Source organism: Salvelinus sp. IW2-2015, unplaced genomic scaffold (genome assembly GCF_002910315.2).
Source record: "Salvelinus sp. IW2-2015 unplaced genomic scaffold, ASM291031v2 Un_scaffold6259, whole genome shotgun sequence".
NCBI lineage: Eukaryota > Metazoa > Chordata > Actinopteri > Salmoniformes > Salmonidae > Salvelinus > Salvelinus sp. IW2-2015.
Window position 1 is genome coordinate 22787 of NW_019947522.1, and position 17407 is coordinate 40193.

Sequence of the window (17407 nt, forward strand, 5' to 3'; positions counted from 1 at the left end):
AGGAGAGGAGCTAGATAACAGCCTGAAGGAGGAGGAGCGGCTTAATAACAGCAGAAGGAGGAGGGCCTAGATAACAAGCAGGAGAGGAGGAAGGCTAGATACAGCAGAAGGAGGAGGAGGGCTAGATAAACAGCAGAAGGAGGAGGGCTAGATAACAGTCAGGAGGAGGAGGAGGACTAGATAACAGCAGAAGGAGGAGGAGGGCTAGATAACAAGGCAGAAGAGGAGGGCTAGGATAACAGGCAGGAGGAGGAGGGAGGGCTAGATAAAGGCAGAAGGAGGAGAAGGACTAGATAACAGCAGAAGAGGGAGACTAGATAACACAGGAGGAGGAGGGCTAGATAATAGCAGAAGGGAGGAGGAAGGCTATGATAACAGCAGAAGGAGGAAGGACTAGATAACAGCAGAGGAGGGGAGGACTAATAACAGCAGAAGGAGGAGGAGGACTAGATAACAGCAGAAGGAGGAGGACTAGCGATAACAGCAGGAGGAGGAGGGGCTAGATAACAGCAGAAGGAGGAGGAGGGCTAGATAACATGGCAGGAAGGACGGAGACTAGATAACAGCAGGAGGAGGAGAGGACTAGATACAGGCAGAGGAAGGAGGAGGGCTAGATAACACAGAAGGAGGAGACTAGATAACAGCAGGAGGAGGAGGGCTAGTTAACAGCAGAAGGAGGAGGAGGCTATGGATAAAACAGCAGAAGGAGGAGGACTAGATAACAGCAGGAGGAGGAGGAGGACTAGATAACAGCAGAAGGAGTGAGGAGGACTAGATAACCAGCAGAAGGAGGAGGAGACTAGAAATAACAGCAGGAAAGGAGGAGGGCTAGATAACGCAGAAGGAGGGAGGGCTGATTAACAGCTTGAAGGAGGAGGAGGGCATAGATCAACAGGCAGGAGGAGGAGGAGGGCTAGATAACAGTTGAGAAGAAGGAGGAGACTAGATAAACAGCAGAAGGAGAGGGCTAGATAACAGTAGAAGGAGGAGGGCAGGATAAACAGCAGGAGGAGGAGGAGGGCTAAGATACAGGCAGGAGGAGGAGGAGGGCTAGATAACAGCAGAAGGAGGCAGGGAGAGACTAAGCATAACAGCAGAAGGAGGAGGATAGATAACAGAGGAGGAGGAGGGCTAGATAACAGCAGAAGGAGGAGGAGGGCTAGATAACAGCAGAAGGAGAGGGACTAGATAACAGCAGGACGGAGGAGGAGGACGAGAAACAGCAGAAGGAGGAGGGAGGGTAGATAACAGCAGAAGGAGGGAGACTAGATAACAGGCAGGCAGGAGGAGGGCTAGATAACATGGTCAGGAAGGAGGAGGAGGGCTAGATAACAGCAGAAGGAGGGAGGGACTAGATTAACAGCAGGAGGAGGAGGAGGACTAGATAACAGCAGAAGGAGGAGGAGGGACTAGATAAAGCAGAAGGAGGAGGAGGACTAGATAACAAGCAGGAGGAGGAGGGCTAGATAACAGCAGAGGGAGGAGGGCGAGATAACAGCTAAGAGGAAAGGAGCGCTAGATAACAGCAGCGAGGAGGAAGGAGGGCTAGATAAACAGTAGAAGGAGGAGGAGAGACTAGAAACAGCAGAAGAGGAGGGGCTAGATAAACAGTAGAAGGCAGGAGGGCTAGATAACAGCAGCAGGAGGAGGAGGGCTAGGATAACCAGCAGGAGGAGGAGGAGGCTAAGATAACAGCAGAAGGAGGAGGAGGACTTAGGATAACAGCAGGGGGAGAGGGGCTAGATAAACAGCAGGAGGAGGAGGAGGCTTAGATAACAACAGAAGGAGGAGGACTAGATAACCAGCAGAAGGAGGAGGACTAGAACACAGCAGGAGGAGGAGGGCTACGATAACAGCAGAAGGAGGAGGAGGGCTAGATAACAGCAGAAGGAGAGGAGGACTAGATAACAGCAGAAGGAGGAGAGGGCTAGATAACAGCAGGAAAGGAGGAGGAGGCTAGATAACAGTAGAAGGAGGAGGAGGACTATAGATAACACAAAGGAGGAGGGCTAGATAACAGTAGAAGGAGGAGGGCTAGATAACAGCAGGAGGAGGAGGAGGGCAGATAAAACAGCAGGAGGAGGAGGAGGGCTAGATAAAACAGCAAGAAGGAGGAGGAGGACTAGATAACAGCAGGAGGAGTTAGGAGGGCTAGAATAACAGGCAGTGAGAGGAGGGCTAGATAACAGCAGAAGGAGGAGGGATAAATAACAGCAGGGAGGGGAGGAGGTAGGACTAAGATAACAGCAGGGAGGAGGAGGAGGGCGAGATAACAGCAGAAGGAGGAGGAGGACTAGATAACAGCAGGAGGAGGAGGAGGCTAGATAAACAGCAGGAGGTAGAGGAGGGCTAATACAGCAGAGGGAGGAGGAGGACTAGATAACAGCAGGAGGAGGAGGAGCTTAGATAAACAGCAGAAGGAGGGGAGGCGCTAGATAAACAGTAGAAGGAGGAGGAGACTAGATAAACAGCAGGAGGAGGAGGGCTAGATAACAGCAGAAGGAGAGGAGGGCTAGATAACAGTAGAAGGAGGAGGAGGCTAGATAACAGCAGAAGGAGGAGGAGGACTAGATAACAGGCAGGAGGGAGGTGATCAAAAGAAGAAGAGCGAGGCGGGGTCTCTCTGTAACCTTCCAGGGTGGGAGAAGATCCTTGCTTGCAAGGAGGGCCACTTTAATAATGAGCTGAACCACTCACTATCTGGCTTGTCCTGTGCTGTGGTGGTGTGTGGTGTTCTGTGTGCTGGGTGTGTGTCGTGTGGTGTGTGTGTGGTGTGTGTGTGTTGTTGTGTGTGGTGTGTGTGTGTGTTGTGTGTTGTGTGTGTCGTGTGTGTGTGTGCGTGTGCATGTGCGTGTTGTGTGTGTGTGTCTGCTCTCCTCGCCAGCTGCTTCTTCTTCCAAGCTATAAACACCGAGGCTGACTGGCTGTCACTCTGACGTCAGAGAGAGATTGGAAGGCTTCTAGGTTCTGGTTTGTCTACCCCCGCACCACACACACACACACACACACACACACACACAACACACACACACACACACACACACACAACACCACACACACACACACACACACACACACACACACACCACACACACACAACAACACACACCACACGGACACACACGGACACATACGGACAGACACACACACACACCGCCTCCTCATTACCAGGTGTGTATTGGAATCCGACCTGTCATCGGCCACCGTCAGATGGGACAGGGCTGTCACCGCCACCGTCAGATGGGACAGGGCTGTCACCCCACCGTCAGATGGGACAGGGCTGTCACCGCCACCGTCAGATGGTGACCAGGGCTGTCACCGCCACCGTAGAATGGACCAGGCTGTCACCGCCACCGTCAGAGGAACAGCGGCTGTCACCGCCACCGTCAGATGGACAGGCTGTCGACCGGCCACCGTGTGGCAGATGGACAGGGCTGTCACCGCCACCGTCAGATGGAAAGGGCTGTCACCGCCACCGTCAGGATGGGACAGGGCTGTCACCGCCCACCGTCAGATGGACCCAGGGCTGTCACCGCCACCGAAACCCCAACGGAGCAGCAGTACACTATGTCCTTGACCTGAGCTGGTCGTGTTGAGGCTTAGACAAGTACTGAGCTGGTCGTGTTGAGACTGAGGACAAGGTACGGAGCCTGGTCGTGTTGAGGCTGAGACAGCGTACTGAGCTGTCGTGTTGAGGCTGAGACAAGGTACTGAGCTGGTCGTGTTGAGGCTGAGACAATGGTATGAGCTATGGTCGTGTTGAGGCTGAGACAAGGTACTGAGCTGGTCGTGTTGAGGCTTGAGACAAGGGCTACTGAGCTGGTCGTTGTTGAGGGCTGTACAAGGTGACTGAGCTGGCGTGTTGAGGCTAAGACCAAGGGACTGAGCTGTCGTGTTGAGACTGAGACAAGGTACGGAAGCTGGGTCGTTGTTGAGGCGAGACAAGTACTGAGCTGGTCGTGTTGAGGCTGAGACAAGTACTGAGCTGGTCGTTGTTGAGGGCGATGAGAAAGGTACTGGAAGCTGGTCTGTTGAGGCTTAGACAAGGTACTGAGGCTGTTTCGGGTTTGAGGCTGAGACAAAGGTACAGGCTGGGTCGTGTTGAGGCTGAGACAAGGTTACTGAGCTGGTCGTTGTTGAGGCTTGAGACAAGGTAACTGACTGGTCGTGTTGAGGGCTGAGACAGGTTTACTGAGCTGGTCGTGTTGAGACTGAGACACGGTTACTGAGCTGGTCGTGTGATGCTGAGACAATGGACAGAGCTTGGTCGTGTTGAGACTGAGACAAGGTACCAGAGGCTTGTCGTGTTGAGGCTGAGACAAGGTACTGAGCTGGTCGTGTTGAGGCTGAACAAAAGCGTACAGAGCTGAGTCGTGGTTGAGGCTGAGTCAAGGTACAGAGTGTCGTGTGTTAGGCTGAACAAAGGTACTGAGCTGGTCTTGTTGAGGGCTGAGACAAGGTAACAGAGCTGGTCCTGTTTGAGGCTGAGACAAGTACGGAGCTTGGTCGTGTGAGGCTGAGACAAGTACAGAGCTGGTCGTGTTGAGGCTGAGGACAAGGTTACAGAGCTGGTCGTGTTGGAGGCTGAGACAAAGGTACTTGAGCTGGTCGTGTGAGGCTGCAGACAAGGTACAGAGTGTCGTGTTCAGGGCTGAGACAAGGCTACAGAGCTGTCGTATGTTGAGGCTTGAGACCAAGGTTACTGAGCTGTGTTTAACATCGTGTTGAGCTGAGACAAGGTAAGAGCTGGTCCTGTTGAGGCTGAGACAAGGTACGGAGCGGTCGTGTTGAGGCTGAGACAAGGTACAGAAGCTGGTCCTGTTGAGGCTGCAGACAAGGTACAGAGCTGGTCCTGTTGAGGCTGAGACAAGGTCCCTGAGCTGGTCGTGTTGAGGCTGAGACAAGGTTCCTGACTGGTCCTGTTGAGGCTGAGACAACGTACAGAACTGGGTCCTGTTGAGGCTGAGACAAGGGTCCTGAGCTCTGGTCGTGGTTGAGGCTGAGACAAGTACTGAGCTGGTCGTGTTTGAGCTGGAGACAAGGTACTGAGCTGGTTCGTGTTGAGGAACTGAGGACAAGGGTACAGAGCTGGTCGTGTTGAGGCTGAGACAAGGTACAGACTGAGCTTGTCGTGTTTGAGACTGAGGGACAAGTACTGAGCTGGTCGTCCGTTGAGACTGAGACAAGTATGAGCTGGTCGTGTTGAGGCTGAGACAAGGTACAGAGGGTCGTGTTGAGGCTGAGACAAGGTAACTGAGCTGGTCGTTGTTGAGGCTGAGACAAAAGGTACAGAGCTGGGTCGTGTTTGAGGCTGCAGAACAAGGTTACTGAGCTGGTCGTGTTGAGCTGAGACAAGGACAGAGCTGGTCGTGTTGAGGCTGAGCAACGGGTACTGAGGCTGGTCGTGTTGAGGCTGAGACAAGTCTGAGCTGGTCGTGTTTGAGCTGAGAAACAAGGTACAGAGCTGGTCGTGTTGAGGGCTGAGACAGGTTACGTAGCTGGTTCGTGTTGAGGCTGAACAAGGTTACAGAGCTGGTCGTGTTGAGGCTGAGACAAGGGTAACTGAAGCTGTCGTGTTGAGGGCTGAGACTAATACTGAGACTGGTCGTGTTACCAATAGGGACAAGGTTACAGAAGCTGTCGTGTTGAGACTGAGGACCACTGGTCTGTGAGAAACTGAGACTCTATTGAATAATAATAATTAAACAATGATAATGACCTGTTAAATGAGGAGGGTCGGTCTCCAGATGGGATTCAACACTGTTAGCCGTCACACCGAAACACTTAAAGTAGATGTTTGGCACAGCCTCTGATATGACCACATGCTCTCAGTTACGATGCCGTTCTCACCAAATAGGGATATCAAACGTGGCGTTAAATCTTACAATCGGTACCAGCAATGTGACGTTGTCATGTGACTACAGAGACTATAGCTGTGGAGTCACATTGAATCCGGTCACCTTTAAATTGCTGCAGCTGATGTGTGTGTAACCTACGTTACCATACTCACCCATAAAGAACCATGGGACGGTTTAATTTTTACCTTTACCTGGTTGGCTTTTCTAGGACGACCCCCCCCCCTCCCCCCCAAATATAAGAGATAAAACTGCCAGGTTGAAAAACTCCTCCGCTCCTCCAACTCCTCCTCCTCTCCTCCTTCCTCTAACTCCTCCTGCCTCTCCTCCTCCTCCTCTAACTCCTCCTCTCCTCCTCCTCCTCTAACTCCTCCTCTAACTCCTCCTCTACTCCTCCTCCCTAACTCCCCCCCCCCCCCAGGCCCTATATAGTACCCTATTTGATAGAGGTATAGAGCCTGGTTAACCTTTTCTCAAATACAGGGGGTGCTGTTTCCACTTTGGAAAATATCGTCTCCAAATTAAAACTTGGCCTCATACTCAATTCTTGCTCGGGTACAATAGCATATTATTATTACTATTGGATAGTAAAACAATCTCTACGTGGGTCTAAAACCTTTGAATTATGTCTGTGGGTGAACCAGAAAACTCTTCTACAGCGAAAATCAATGGACAGGAACTGCGAAGGTCTGGAAAACGTAGGCTCTGATCTCGGAATCAGTTTTTAAAGCTCTGTGTGTGGCCCTATGGATCTAAATGAACTGCACCCGCCTTCCCCTGGGGATGTCAGTAACCAATGAGAAGTGGAATGGTGTTTCTACGTTATTTCTCAAGAGCTGATTAAAAGGGCAAGGAACGAGGTGCGCTCTCTTTCGACTTCCGCCATTACGCCAACGCATGACCTCAGGAAGCATTTTGAAAACGCTCAGTTATCGGCCTTAATATGTCCGTCTTAATTTAATTAGGTTATAGGTGTTAGAAACATCAAACGAAGTGATTTGAAACCGATTTATATCAGTTTATGCCGGTATATTGCTATTTTTCGGAATTGTTCGTTTAGTAGTATTGCGTTTTGAGGATTTGGACATGTGTGGGGCCACGTAGCTACTGTTAGCTGCTAGTTCCGAATTTTGAGTGGGGACGTTTTACAACAAAGCAACGATTCTTGTTGCGACAAAAGGGACACCTTGCCCAAGATTCTGATGGAAGCTCGTCCAAAAGTAAGAGTATTTATGATTTTATTCCGTAGTTTATGTGGAAAAATGGTAAAAACCGCATTTGTCGGCCATTTTATGCGCACTAGTCTGGACTGTAACGCACACTGTATGTCTAGTAACGTTAATTTTTAAAAATCTAAATCCCAGCGGTTGCATTAATAACCAATGCATCTTTCATTAGCTTGTCAACCTGGATTTTTTAGTCAATCTAATCGATAAATAATCGTAAACTTAGGTGCCCTTCCAAGATGGCTCGCCGGCCAGGAATGCATTAGCCATGTTTTTGACTGATGACATAGCATAACCACGATTGTGTGATGCTAAAATATGCACATTTCGAACAAACTCTATTTATCATTGTGTTAATATATGAGATACGGACTGTCATCTGAGAGACATTCTGAGAAGGTTAGTGAAAAAATTTAATATATTTTGTGGGTGATAACGTTATCGCGCTTTTTGCTATTGAATCAATGCATGGGGTAGTATGTTAGCTCATTGGTATGCTAATATAACGATATGATTTTCTTCGCTGTTTAAAACACTTTAAAAATCAGAAATATTGTCTGGATTCACAAGATGTTGGGCTTTCATTTGCTGTTGCTGGTATTTTTCAGAAATGTTTTTAAGAATGCAGTAATTAGTAATACAACGTTGCTCTCTGATGATCTATTCTAGTCGCTTTGGTGAGTTTTGTGATAGTGGCTGCAATGGTTAAACTGTGATTTATAACCTAAAAATTGCACATATTTTCTAAAAAAAACATTAATGCTTATACCCAGTAAACTATGTTATCAGACTGTCATCTTATGACATGTTGTTCTTGAGTTAGTGGCTATATAATCTATTTATTTAGTCGAATTGAGTGATAGCTAACTGATGGAGTAAAAATGGTGCGAGTAAAAAAAGTGGTCTGTCTTTGCTAAACGTGGTTAAGCTAAATAGATTACATTATGTCTGTGTCTCCCTGTAAAACATTTTAAAAAATCAAGAAATGATGGCGGTTCACAAGAGTGGATTGGGCTTATATTGTGTATGCGATTGTGATTATGTTCAGAATAGTGTTTTCAGATGAGTTTTTTGGTTATACATTGACGTCGGGCGTCTATCTGTAATTAATTCGGGTGCTTCCAACGCTATTTCAAGATTGCAGCGTGCAATGTAGAACTGTTGATTTATACCTGAATAATTGCAAATTTGTTAAAAAAACATATGCTTATACCATTAAATATCGTTATCAGACTGTCATCTTATGAGTGGTGTTGCTTGGTTAGTGGCTATATATACTTTATTTAGTCAGAATTGTGATAGCTGCCCGATGCAGGAAAAAAATGGTGGAGAAAAAAATAATTGTGTCTTTTTCTATCTGGTTAGCTAATAGATTTACATATTGGTCTTCCCTGTAAAAACATATTAAAAAGCAGAAATGATGGCTGGATTCACAAGATCTGTTATCTTTCATCTGGTGTCTTGGACTTGTGATTTAATGATATTTAGATGTAGTAGTTTAACTGTGACAGCTATGCTAGGCTATGCTAGTCAGCTTTTTTTACTGTGGTGGGTTGCGGTCCCGGATCCAGGGTATGAGCTACCAAGTTAAATGGTTAAAGAGCAGTGTATCATATAGAAGAAATAGGCGGCGCCGATTATGTGAGAAAAGCCTGTACCATCTGAGGCCAACGGGGTGGAACACCCATTACCGAACCGTAAAAATATCACAGCAGGAGAGCCTCTTTATTCCTGCTTCTACCACGTTCCTCTCCAGATAGTGAAACACTGCGATCCCCTTCTAGCAACACGACCCCCCCCACCCCCCCCCCCCCTCCAACTCCACAACACCAATATGATGCTTCTGTCTCGCTCTCTCTCTCTTTTGCCTGGTTATCTGGACACCAAAGGTCCAATGAATGTTCGTCGCTTCCTCTTCCATGGTTATCTGACACAAAGGTCCCATGAATGACATTTAATTAGAGTTGCCGTCCCGTCCATTGGCCATTTACATTTGCCCATCCTTTCTTGTTAAATGCCAGTGATCGTGGCTGTGGGGCCCAGCGGACCTAAAAAATAGATTCCTGGAGTGGAGAGAGGGAGGAGAGGGGAGGAGAGATAGAGGGGGCTGAAACACCTTCCTGTCAGTACCTGATAATATGAGAGGAGGAGAGGTGAGGTGGTTGGACTTCCTGTCAGTAACCTGATACATTGTGACGGAATGGAGGGATACTTCCTGTCAAGTAACATTGATACATGTGAGAGGAGGAAGAGTGTGGTGGGGGACTTCCTGTCAGTAACATGATACATGTGGAGGAGGAGGGGTGAGGGGTTTGGGGCTTCCTGTCAGTAACCTGATATATGTGAAGGGTGAGCGGGAACTTCCTGTCAGTAACATGATACATGTTGACGAGGAGGGAGGTGGGTGGGGGGACTTCCTGTCAGTAACATGATACAAGTGAGAGGAGGGAGGGGTGAGGGGGTTGGGACTTCCTGTCAGTAACCTGATACATGTGACGGGTGAGCGGGAGACTTCCTGTCAGTAACATGATACATGTGAACGGGTGAGCGGCGAGACTTCCTGTCAGTAACATGGATACATGTGAGAGGTGACAGGGGGTGGTGAACTTCCTGTCAGTAACATGATACATGTGACGGGTGAGCGGAGACTCCTTGTCAGTAACATGAGTACACTGTGAACGGGTGAGCGGGATGACTTTCCTGTCAGTAACCTGATACATGGGAGGAGGAGGTGAGCGAGGGTGGTGACTTCCTGTCAGGAACCTGATACATGTGAAGGGTAAAGCGGATACTTCGTCAAGTAACTGATACATGTGAAGGGTAAGCGGAGATACGTCCTGTCAGTAACCTGATACATAGTGAAGGTTGAGCGATACTTCCTGTCAGTAAACCTGATACATTTGTGAAGGTCAGGGGGAGCGAGCATACTCTCTGTGTCAGTAACCTGATACAGTGTTAAGGGTAAGCGAAATTACTTCCTTGTCAGTAAACCTGATAACATGGTGTAAGGGTGAAGGGGGGGGTGACTCTTTAGTGCTCCAGCTCTTCTCTCTCACACACACACAAACACCACACACACAACACCACCAACACACACACAACACACACACACACACACACACACACACACACACACACACACACACACACACACACACACACACACAAGAGGGGTCGACTAAAGCTACGCATCGTTCTTATTTAACTTCCGTTCTGAGTTCTTGAGGTAGAACAAATCCTAAAGTCTAAAGTTTAACTTTGACCAAGTCGTCCACGCTTCATTCTGTGGACAGAAAAACAAGTAGATGAATTGTATCTTCCACTGTGAAGTATTTGGCCCCCTTTTGGAAATGCATACCATTGTCGGTTAGGTAATGCTATTGGCTGGGTATTTCTTTCTGTTAAAGCTCGCAGGTTTCCGAGACACAAGTAATTTCCTGGATCGACGAATAGCATTGATTTCAGGTGCATTTGAAGTCACCATTTTAATTGCATTTCTGCCGAATTCAATCAGGCGTCGCTGACAAATATTGATTAGAAAAAGAGAGGAGAATAAAAAAATAAAAAATTAACATCTCAAGTTTAGATGTTTAGAAAAATAAATAAATAAAAATAAGGTTCCGGTTCCTTTCATGTTTGACGTCTATTCAGGCAGCTGTACATATGCAATTATTCTTCACCCTGTCTGTTTGTTCTGAATCTCTTAAAGTGTTACGTGGTGCACCTACAACGTCTTTGAAAGAGCCGTGTGAGTGTGATCCGTATTTACACAACGACAGGCGTACTATAATTGGCGTGTCCCTAGCAGGCAACTTGAGTCTAGAGGACTCTGAGTTGGAGATGTAGAGAAATTGCTTTTTTTCTTTTTCTTTTTCTCTCAGAAGAATTACACTATATACAACATTGCCTTGATACTATATTGTCACAATACAAACTCTGGGCACTTCTACTACCCAGCATGCACCTCTCCTCGTCTTAAAATTACAGATCCTTCCTATTTTCCTTGGGTGAAATTGAAAAATAGGATGCTCCCTCTCTAGAGCCCTTACTGCTTGTTCCCGGGTTAAGATTACATTTTGGCAAATAAGACTCCGCCATTTTTTTTTTGTGCAACGGTATAGGAAATAGAATCCACCAGACAGACCATACGTATGCATTAGGAGGTATAGTTCACCTGAGTAACAGATGGCTTCTGGCTGCGCCTTTAACTTTTATAGTAGTTTGTGAATTCCCTGCATCAATATTCCTCTTGGCTCTTATTGCCCCCAAAATGCATGGAAGATTGGGTTGTAAAGAGGTAAGGAGAGATGGATGCTGGGTAGGAGAAGTGGTAAGGAGAGATGGATGCTGGGGACGGAGAAGTGGTAAGGAGAGTTGGATGCTGGGTAGGAGAAGTGGAAAGGAGAGATGGATGCTGGGTAGGAGAAGTGGTAAGGAGAGATGGATGCTGGGTAGTAGAAGTGGTAAGGAGAGATGGATTCTGGGTAGGAGAAGTGGTAAGGAGAGATGGATGCTGGGTAGGAGAAGTGGTAAGGAGAGATGGATTCTGGGTAGGAGAAGTGGTAAGGAGAGATGGATGCTGGGTAGGAGAAGTGGTAAGGAGAGATGGATGCTGGGTAGTAGAAGTGGTAAGGAGAGATGGATGCTGGGTAGGAGAAGTGGTAAGGAGAGATGGATGCTGGGTAGGAGAAGTGGTAAGGAGAGATGGATGCTGGGTGGGTAGAAGAAGTGGTAAAGAAAGTTGCGTGCTGGGATGTAGAAGTTGGTAAGGAGCGTTGCATTCTGGGTTGTAGAAGTGGTAAGGAGAGGAGAGGGGTACAATACCACACTAGATAACAACAAGGACAGGTCCCCAGAGGGCAGAGAAGTGAGGAGAGGATTTCTAGGGACAGTTGACCTTCAAGGTGAGGTCACGATGACATAGTTCACTTCTCAGGCATTAAATAGGTCTACACACCGCACACGCAGTGCGCACGCACACGCACACACACACACACACACACACACCAACACACACACACACACACACACACACACACACACACACAACACACACACACACACACCACACACACACACACACACACACACACACACACACACACACAGACACAGACACAAGACACACACAGAGAGGACAAACACACACCGACACAGACACACACACAGGCACACTACCCACAAGCATTTTCACAATAGGAAATGATTCACCACCAACAACCACCAAATATACTAGAGCCGTCAACGTAACAGCAACAGACGCTGACACGTCGCAGTGACCCGCGTTCCCATACCTGTCGATGGGAGCCAGGGTCAAAGGTTAGCCCTGCTGTGTCCTTGAGGTATTAACGGCTAATAGCTCTGTCAACAGTCGGCTCTGAAGGAGCACGACCCAACATGATGAATGGCCTGTCCCAGTTTCTCAGGGAGGGAGAGAGACACAGAGACCCAGGAGGACAGGGCTGTGGTTATATGAGGGAGCAGGACACAGAGACCCGGGAGGACAGGACTGTGGTTATATGAGGGAGAGAGACACAGAGGACCCGAGGAGGACAGGACTGTGGTTCTATGAGGGAGACAGACACAGAGACCCGGGAGGACAGGACTGTGGTTCTATGAGGGAGACAGACACAGAGACCCGGAGAGACAGGGAGGGAGAGAGACAGAGACCCGGAGGACAGGGAGGAGAGAGACAGAGACCCGGGAGGACAGGGAGGGAGAGAGACAGAGACCCGGAGGGCAGGGAGGAGAGAGACAGAGACCCGGGAGGACAGGGAGGGAGAGAGACACAGAGACCCGCAGAGGAGCAGGACTGTGGTTATATGAGAGAGAGAGACACAGAGACCCGGGAAGACAGGGATGTGGTTATATGAGGGACAGAGACTCAGTAACACAGGGTTGTGTTCTCATGAGAGACAGCGACACAGTAACACGGTTGTGGTTCTATGAGAGACAGAGACACAGTAACACAGGGTTGTGGTCTATGTGGACAGAGACACAGTAACACAGGGATGTGGTTCTATGAGGGACAGAGACACAGTAACACAGGGTTGTGGTTATATGAGGACAGAGACACAGTAACACAGGGTTGTGGTTCTATGAGGACAGAGACACAGTAAACACAGGGTAGTGGTTCTATGAGGGACAGAGACACAGTAACACAGGGTTGTGGTTCTATGAGGGACAGAACACAGTAACACAGGTTGTGGTTCTATGAGGGACAGAGACACAGTAACACAGGGCTGTGGTTATATGAGGGACAGAGACACAGTAACACAGGGTTGTGGTTCTATGAGGGACACAGTAACACAGGGTTGTGGTTCTTATGATGGACAGAGACACAGTAACACAGGGTTGTGGTTCTATGAGGGACAGTAACACAGGGATGTGGTTATATGAGGGACAGAGACACAGTAACACAGGGTTGTGGTTATATAAGGGACAGGACACAGTAACACAGGCTGTGGTTCTATGAGGGACAGAGACACAGTAACACAGGGTTGTGGTTCTATGAGGGACAGAGACACAGTAACACAGGGTTGTGTTCTATGAGCGACAGAGACACAGTAACACAGGGGTTGTGGTTATATGAGGGACAGAGACATAGTAACACAGGGCTGTGGTTATATGAGGGACAGAGACACAGTAACACAGGGTTTGGTTCTATGAGAGACAGAGACACAGTAACACAGGGTTGTGGTTCTATGAGAGACACAGTACACAGGTGTGTGGTTCTATGAGGGACAGAGACACAGTAACACAGGTTTGCGGTTATATGAGGGACAGAGACACAGTAACACAGGGTTGTGGTTTTATGAGGGACAGAGACACAGTAACACAGGGTTGTGGTTCTATGAGGGACAGAGACACAGTAACACAGGGTTGTGGTTCTATGAGGACAGTAACACAGTAACACAGGGTTGTGGTTCTATGAGGGCAGAGACACAGTAACACAGGGTTGTGGTTCTATGAGGGGCAGAGGACACAGTAACACAAACAGGTGTGTGGTTATATGAGGGACAGAGACACAGTTAACACAGGGTTTAGGTTCTATGAGGGACAGAGACACAGTAACACAGGGTGTGTGGTTCTATGAGAGACAGAGACACAGTAACCACAGGGTTGTGGTTATATGAGGGACAGAGACACAGTAACACAGGGATGTGGTTCTATGAGAGACACAGTAACACAGGGTTGTGGTTATATGAGGACAGAGACACAGTAACACAGTGTTTGTGTTCTATGAAGGGACAGGAGACAGAGTAACAACAGGTTGTGGTTATATGAGGGACAGAGACACAGTAACACAGGGTGTGGTTCTATGAGGGAAGAGACACAAATAACACAGGGTTGTGGTTCTATGAGAGACAGAACAGTAACACAGGGTTGTGGTTCTTGTGAGAGACAGAGACACAGTAACACAGGGTTGTGGTTATATGAGGGACAGAGACACAGTAACACAGGGTTGTGGTTCTATGAGGGACAGAGACACAGTAACACAGGGTTGTGGTTGTATGAGTGACAGAGACACAGTAACACAGGGTTGTGGTTCTGTGAGGGACAGAGACACAGTAACACAGGGTTGTGGTTCTATGAGGGACAGAGACACAGTAACACAGGGTTGTGGTTATATGAGGGACAGAGACACAGTAACACAGGGTTGTGGTTCTATGAGGGACAGTAACACAGTAACACAGGGTTGTGGTTATATGAGAGACAGAGACACAGTAACACAGGGTTGTGGTTCTATGAGAGACAGAGACACAGTAACACAGGGTCGTGGTTCTATGAGGGACAGTAACACAGTAACACAGTAACACAGGGTTGTGGTAATATGAGGTACAGAGACACAGTAACACAGGGTTGTGGTTCTATGAGGGACAGTAACACAGTAACACAGGGTTGTGGTTCTATGAGGGACAGTAACACAGTAACACAGGGATGTGGTTCTATGAGGGACAGAGACACAGTAACACAGAGTCCTTCTTTTGTCCCTTGTTTTTACTCCATGTGAGCTTCCTGACTGTTCTGTCTAACCAATACAATGTACCCTACAATGGGCACCAAATTCACGGAGTCCTMTAAGTGGAGACAAAAACAATTGTGTTTTAGATGTACGGAGATTGTTTGACAGGTTGAAGAAAGCTGCAAGTTAATTGTCTTGGAATAAATTGTGAAGTTTAACATATAAAGAAATGAAAACAGAGAGAGAGAGGAGAGTCAAGGTGTCATCTGAAAACAAAGCACACAAAACAAACAGCCACATATTTTCTCTCTAAATCTAACGTTAAAACAAACAGCCACATATTTTCACCTCTAAATCTAACGTTAAAACAAACAGCTACATATTGTCTCTCTAAATCTAACGTTAAAACAAACATCTACATATTTTCACCTCTAAATCCAACGTTAAAACAAACAGATGAAACAAGCAGTGGAAATTGGCCACCAATAACAAGCTGGTCATATTGCCTAGGAGATACAGCCACAATTCACATCTTGTGTTTTGCTTCCAGGTAATTCACAACGGTACTGAGYCACAGGGGGCCAACYCAATCCAAGGCTCCAAGCCCTTAAAGGAGTCTGGGACACGTCATTATCGCTGTAAAGCCAACACATATCTCACCAAAACAAGCCCATCCGCTGAGGAACAAGCAGAGACATAATGGTCTCTGAGATTAAAATCCCTTCCAGCTGTAGTCGAGGGTGCCCTCTCCCGCTGAGCAGAGCAGCAAAACAGAATTCAGCCTGAGCTGTAGGGGGCTGGGAGGGCTGGAAGACGAGCTGAGACGGACTGGCCGGAGGCGGAGACGGAGGCTGGGCCGGGGCTGGAGACGAGCTGGACCGGTGGGCTGGAGACGAGCTGGAGACGAGGCGGAGACGCGAGGTGGGCCGGAGGCGGAGACGAGCTGGACCTGGACTGGAACGGAGCTGAGACGGAGGCTGGAGACGGAGGCTGAGAACAGATCGCGGGGATGAGACGGGAGCTGGAGACCGGAGCTGAGACGGAGCTGGGACCGGAGGCTGAGACGGAGGCTGGAGACGAGCTGGAACGGAGCTGAGACGAGGCTGGCCGGAGGCTGAGATGAGGCTGGAGACGGAGGCTGGAGACGAGGCTGAGACGAAGCTGGCCGAGTTGAGACGAGGCTGGCCGGGAGGCTGGAGACGGCAGGCTGAACGGAGCTGAGCACGAGCTGGGACGAGCTGGCCGGAGTCTGGGGCCGGCAGGGGCGCAAGACGGAGGCTGGAGACGGACTGGCCGGGTTGGGCTGGAGACGAGCTGGGACCGGAGGCTGGAACGGAGGCTGGCCGGAGGCTTGGCGAACGGAGGCTGAACGAGGCGGCCGGGAGGGCTGAGAACGAGTGGCCGGGAGCCGGGCTGGAGACGGAGGCTGGGCCGAGCTGAGAACGGAAGCTGGGTCCGGAGGGCTGGAGACGGAGGCTGAGACGGAGCTGGAGACGCAGCTGGAGACGAGCTGAACGGATGTCTGGAACGGAGCTGAGATGGAGCGGAGATGCGAGGGCTGGAGACGGCAGGCTGAGACGGAGCTGGGCCGGAGCGCTGGAGACGGAGGCTGGAGACGGAGCGGAGACGAAGCTGGGGCGAGGCTGGAAGATCGGAGGCCGGAGACCGAGGCTGAGACGGAGGCTGAGACGAGCTGGCGGCCGGACGGCTGGAGACGGAGGCTGGAGACGGAGGCTGAGACGGAGGCATGGAGACGGAGGCTGAGCACAGAGGCTGGCGGTGCTGGAACAGGCTGGCAGACGGAGCTGCGAACGGCCCGGCGGAGGGCGGAGACGGAGCTGAGACGAGCTGGCCGGGAGGCTGAGACGAGCTGGAGACGGAGCTGGAACGGAGGCGGGGCTGGAGACGGAGGCTGACGGAAGACTGGAGACGGAGCTGGAGACAGAGGCTGCGAGACGGAGCTGGAGACGGAGGCTGGCCAGGAGGGATGGAGACGGAGGCTGGAAGACGGAGGCTGGGGCCGCGAGCATAGTGGTTGGAGGGGAAGATAGAGAGGAGGAGATGAAGAGCTAGTGGTTGGGAGAAGATGGAGGCTGGGCTGAGCTAGTGCGTTTGGACGGGAGGTGAGTCCGATAGAGGAGATGAACTAGTGGTTGGGAAGGAGGTGGAGGAGAGGAGCAGGAGATAGTGTGGGGAGGAGATGGAGGAGAGAGGCGTAGCTGGAGAGATGAGAGAGACTGGGACTAGGGTTGGGAGGAGATGAGCGAGAGGAGCTGGAGCTAGTCGTTGAGGAGAGATGGAGGAGAGGAGGCTGGGACTAGTTGGATCACCCGCTGGAGTGTGGTGGAGATGCGAGGAGA

At 49.5% G+C, this 17407-nt stretch overlaps 1 protein-coding gene across 1 annotated transcript; it reads right to left on the bottom strand.

Annotated features, from left to right (window-relative positions):
* Positions 1-4388: 4388 nt before the first annotated feature.
* Positions 4389-17077, bottom strand: LOC139026887 (uncharacterized). Its single transcript, XM_070442139.1, has 3 exons — positions 15708-17077; positions 5329-5444; positions 4389-5068 (listed from the first exon to the last, which is right to left on the bottom strand). The coding sequence occupies exons 1-3, from the start codon at positions 17075-17077 to the stop codon at positions 4389-4391; spliced, it is 2166 nt and encodes a 721-aa protein (XP_070298240.1).
* Between the last annotated feature and the right edge of the window lie 330 nt (positions 17078-17407).

What these genes read in the sequence shown, in the direction of transcription:
- LOC139026887 (XM_070442139.1), bottom strand. Translation starts at nt 17,077, where the DNA reads ATGCTCGCGGCCCCAGCCTCCGTCTTCCAGCCTCCGTCTCCATCCCTC. An exon ending in CAGCGGATGGGCTTGTTTTG is followed by an intron (nt 5,445 to 15,707) that starts GTGAGATATGTG and finishes CTTGTTTCTCAG; the next exon opens with CTCAAACACGACCAGCTCAG. An exon ending in AGCTCAACACGACCAGCTCA is followed by an intron (nt 5,069 to 5,328) that starts GTAACCTTGTTC and finishes CCTTGTCCTCAG; the next exon opens with TTCCTCAACACGAACCAGCT.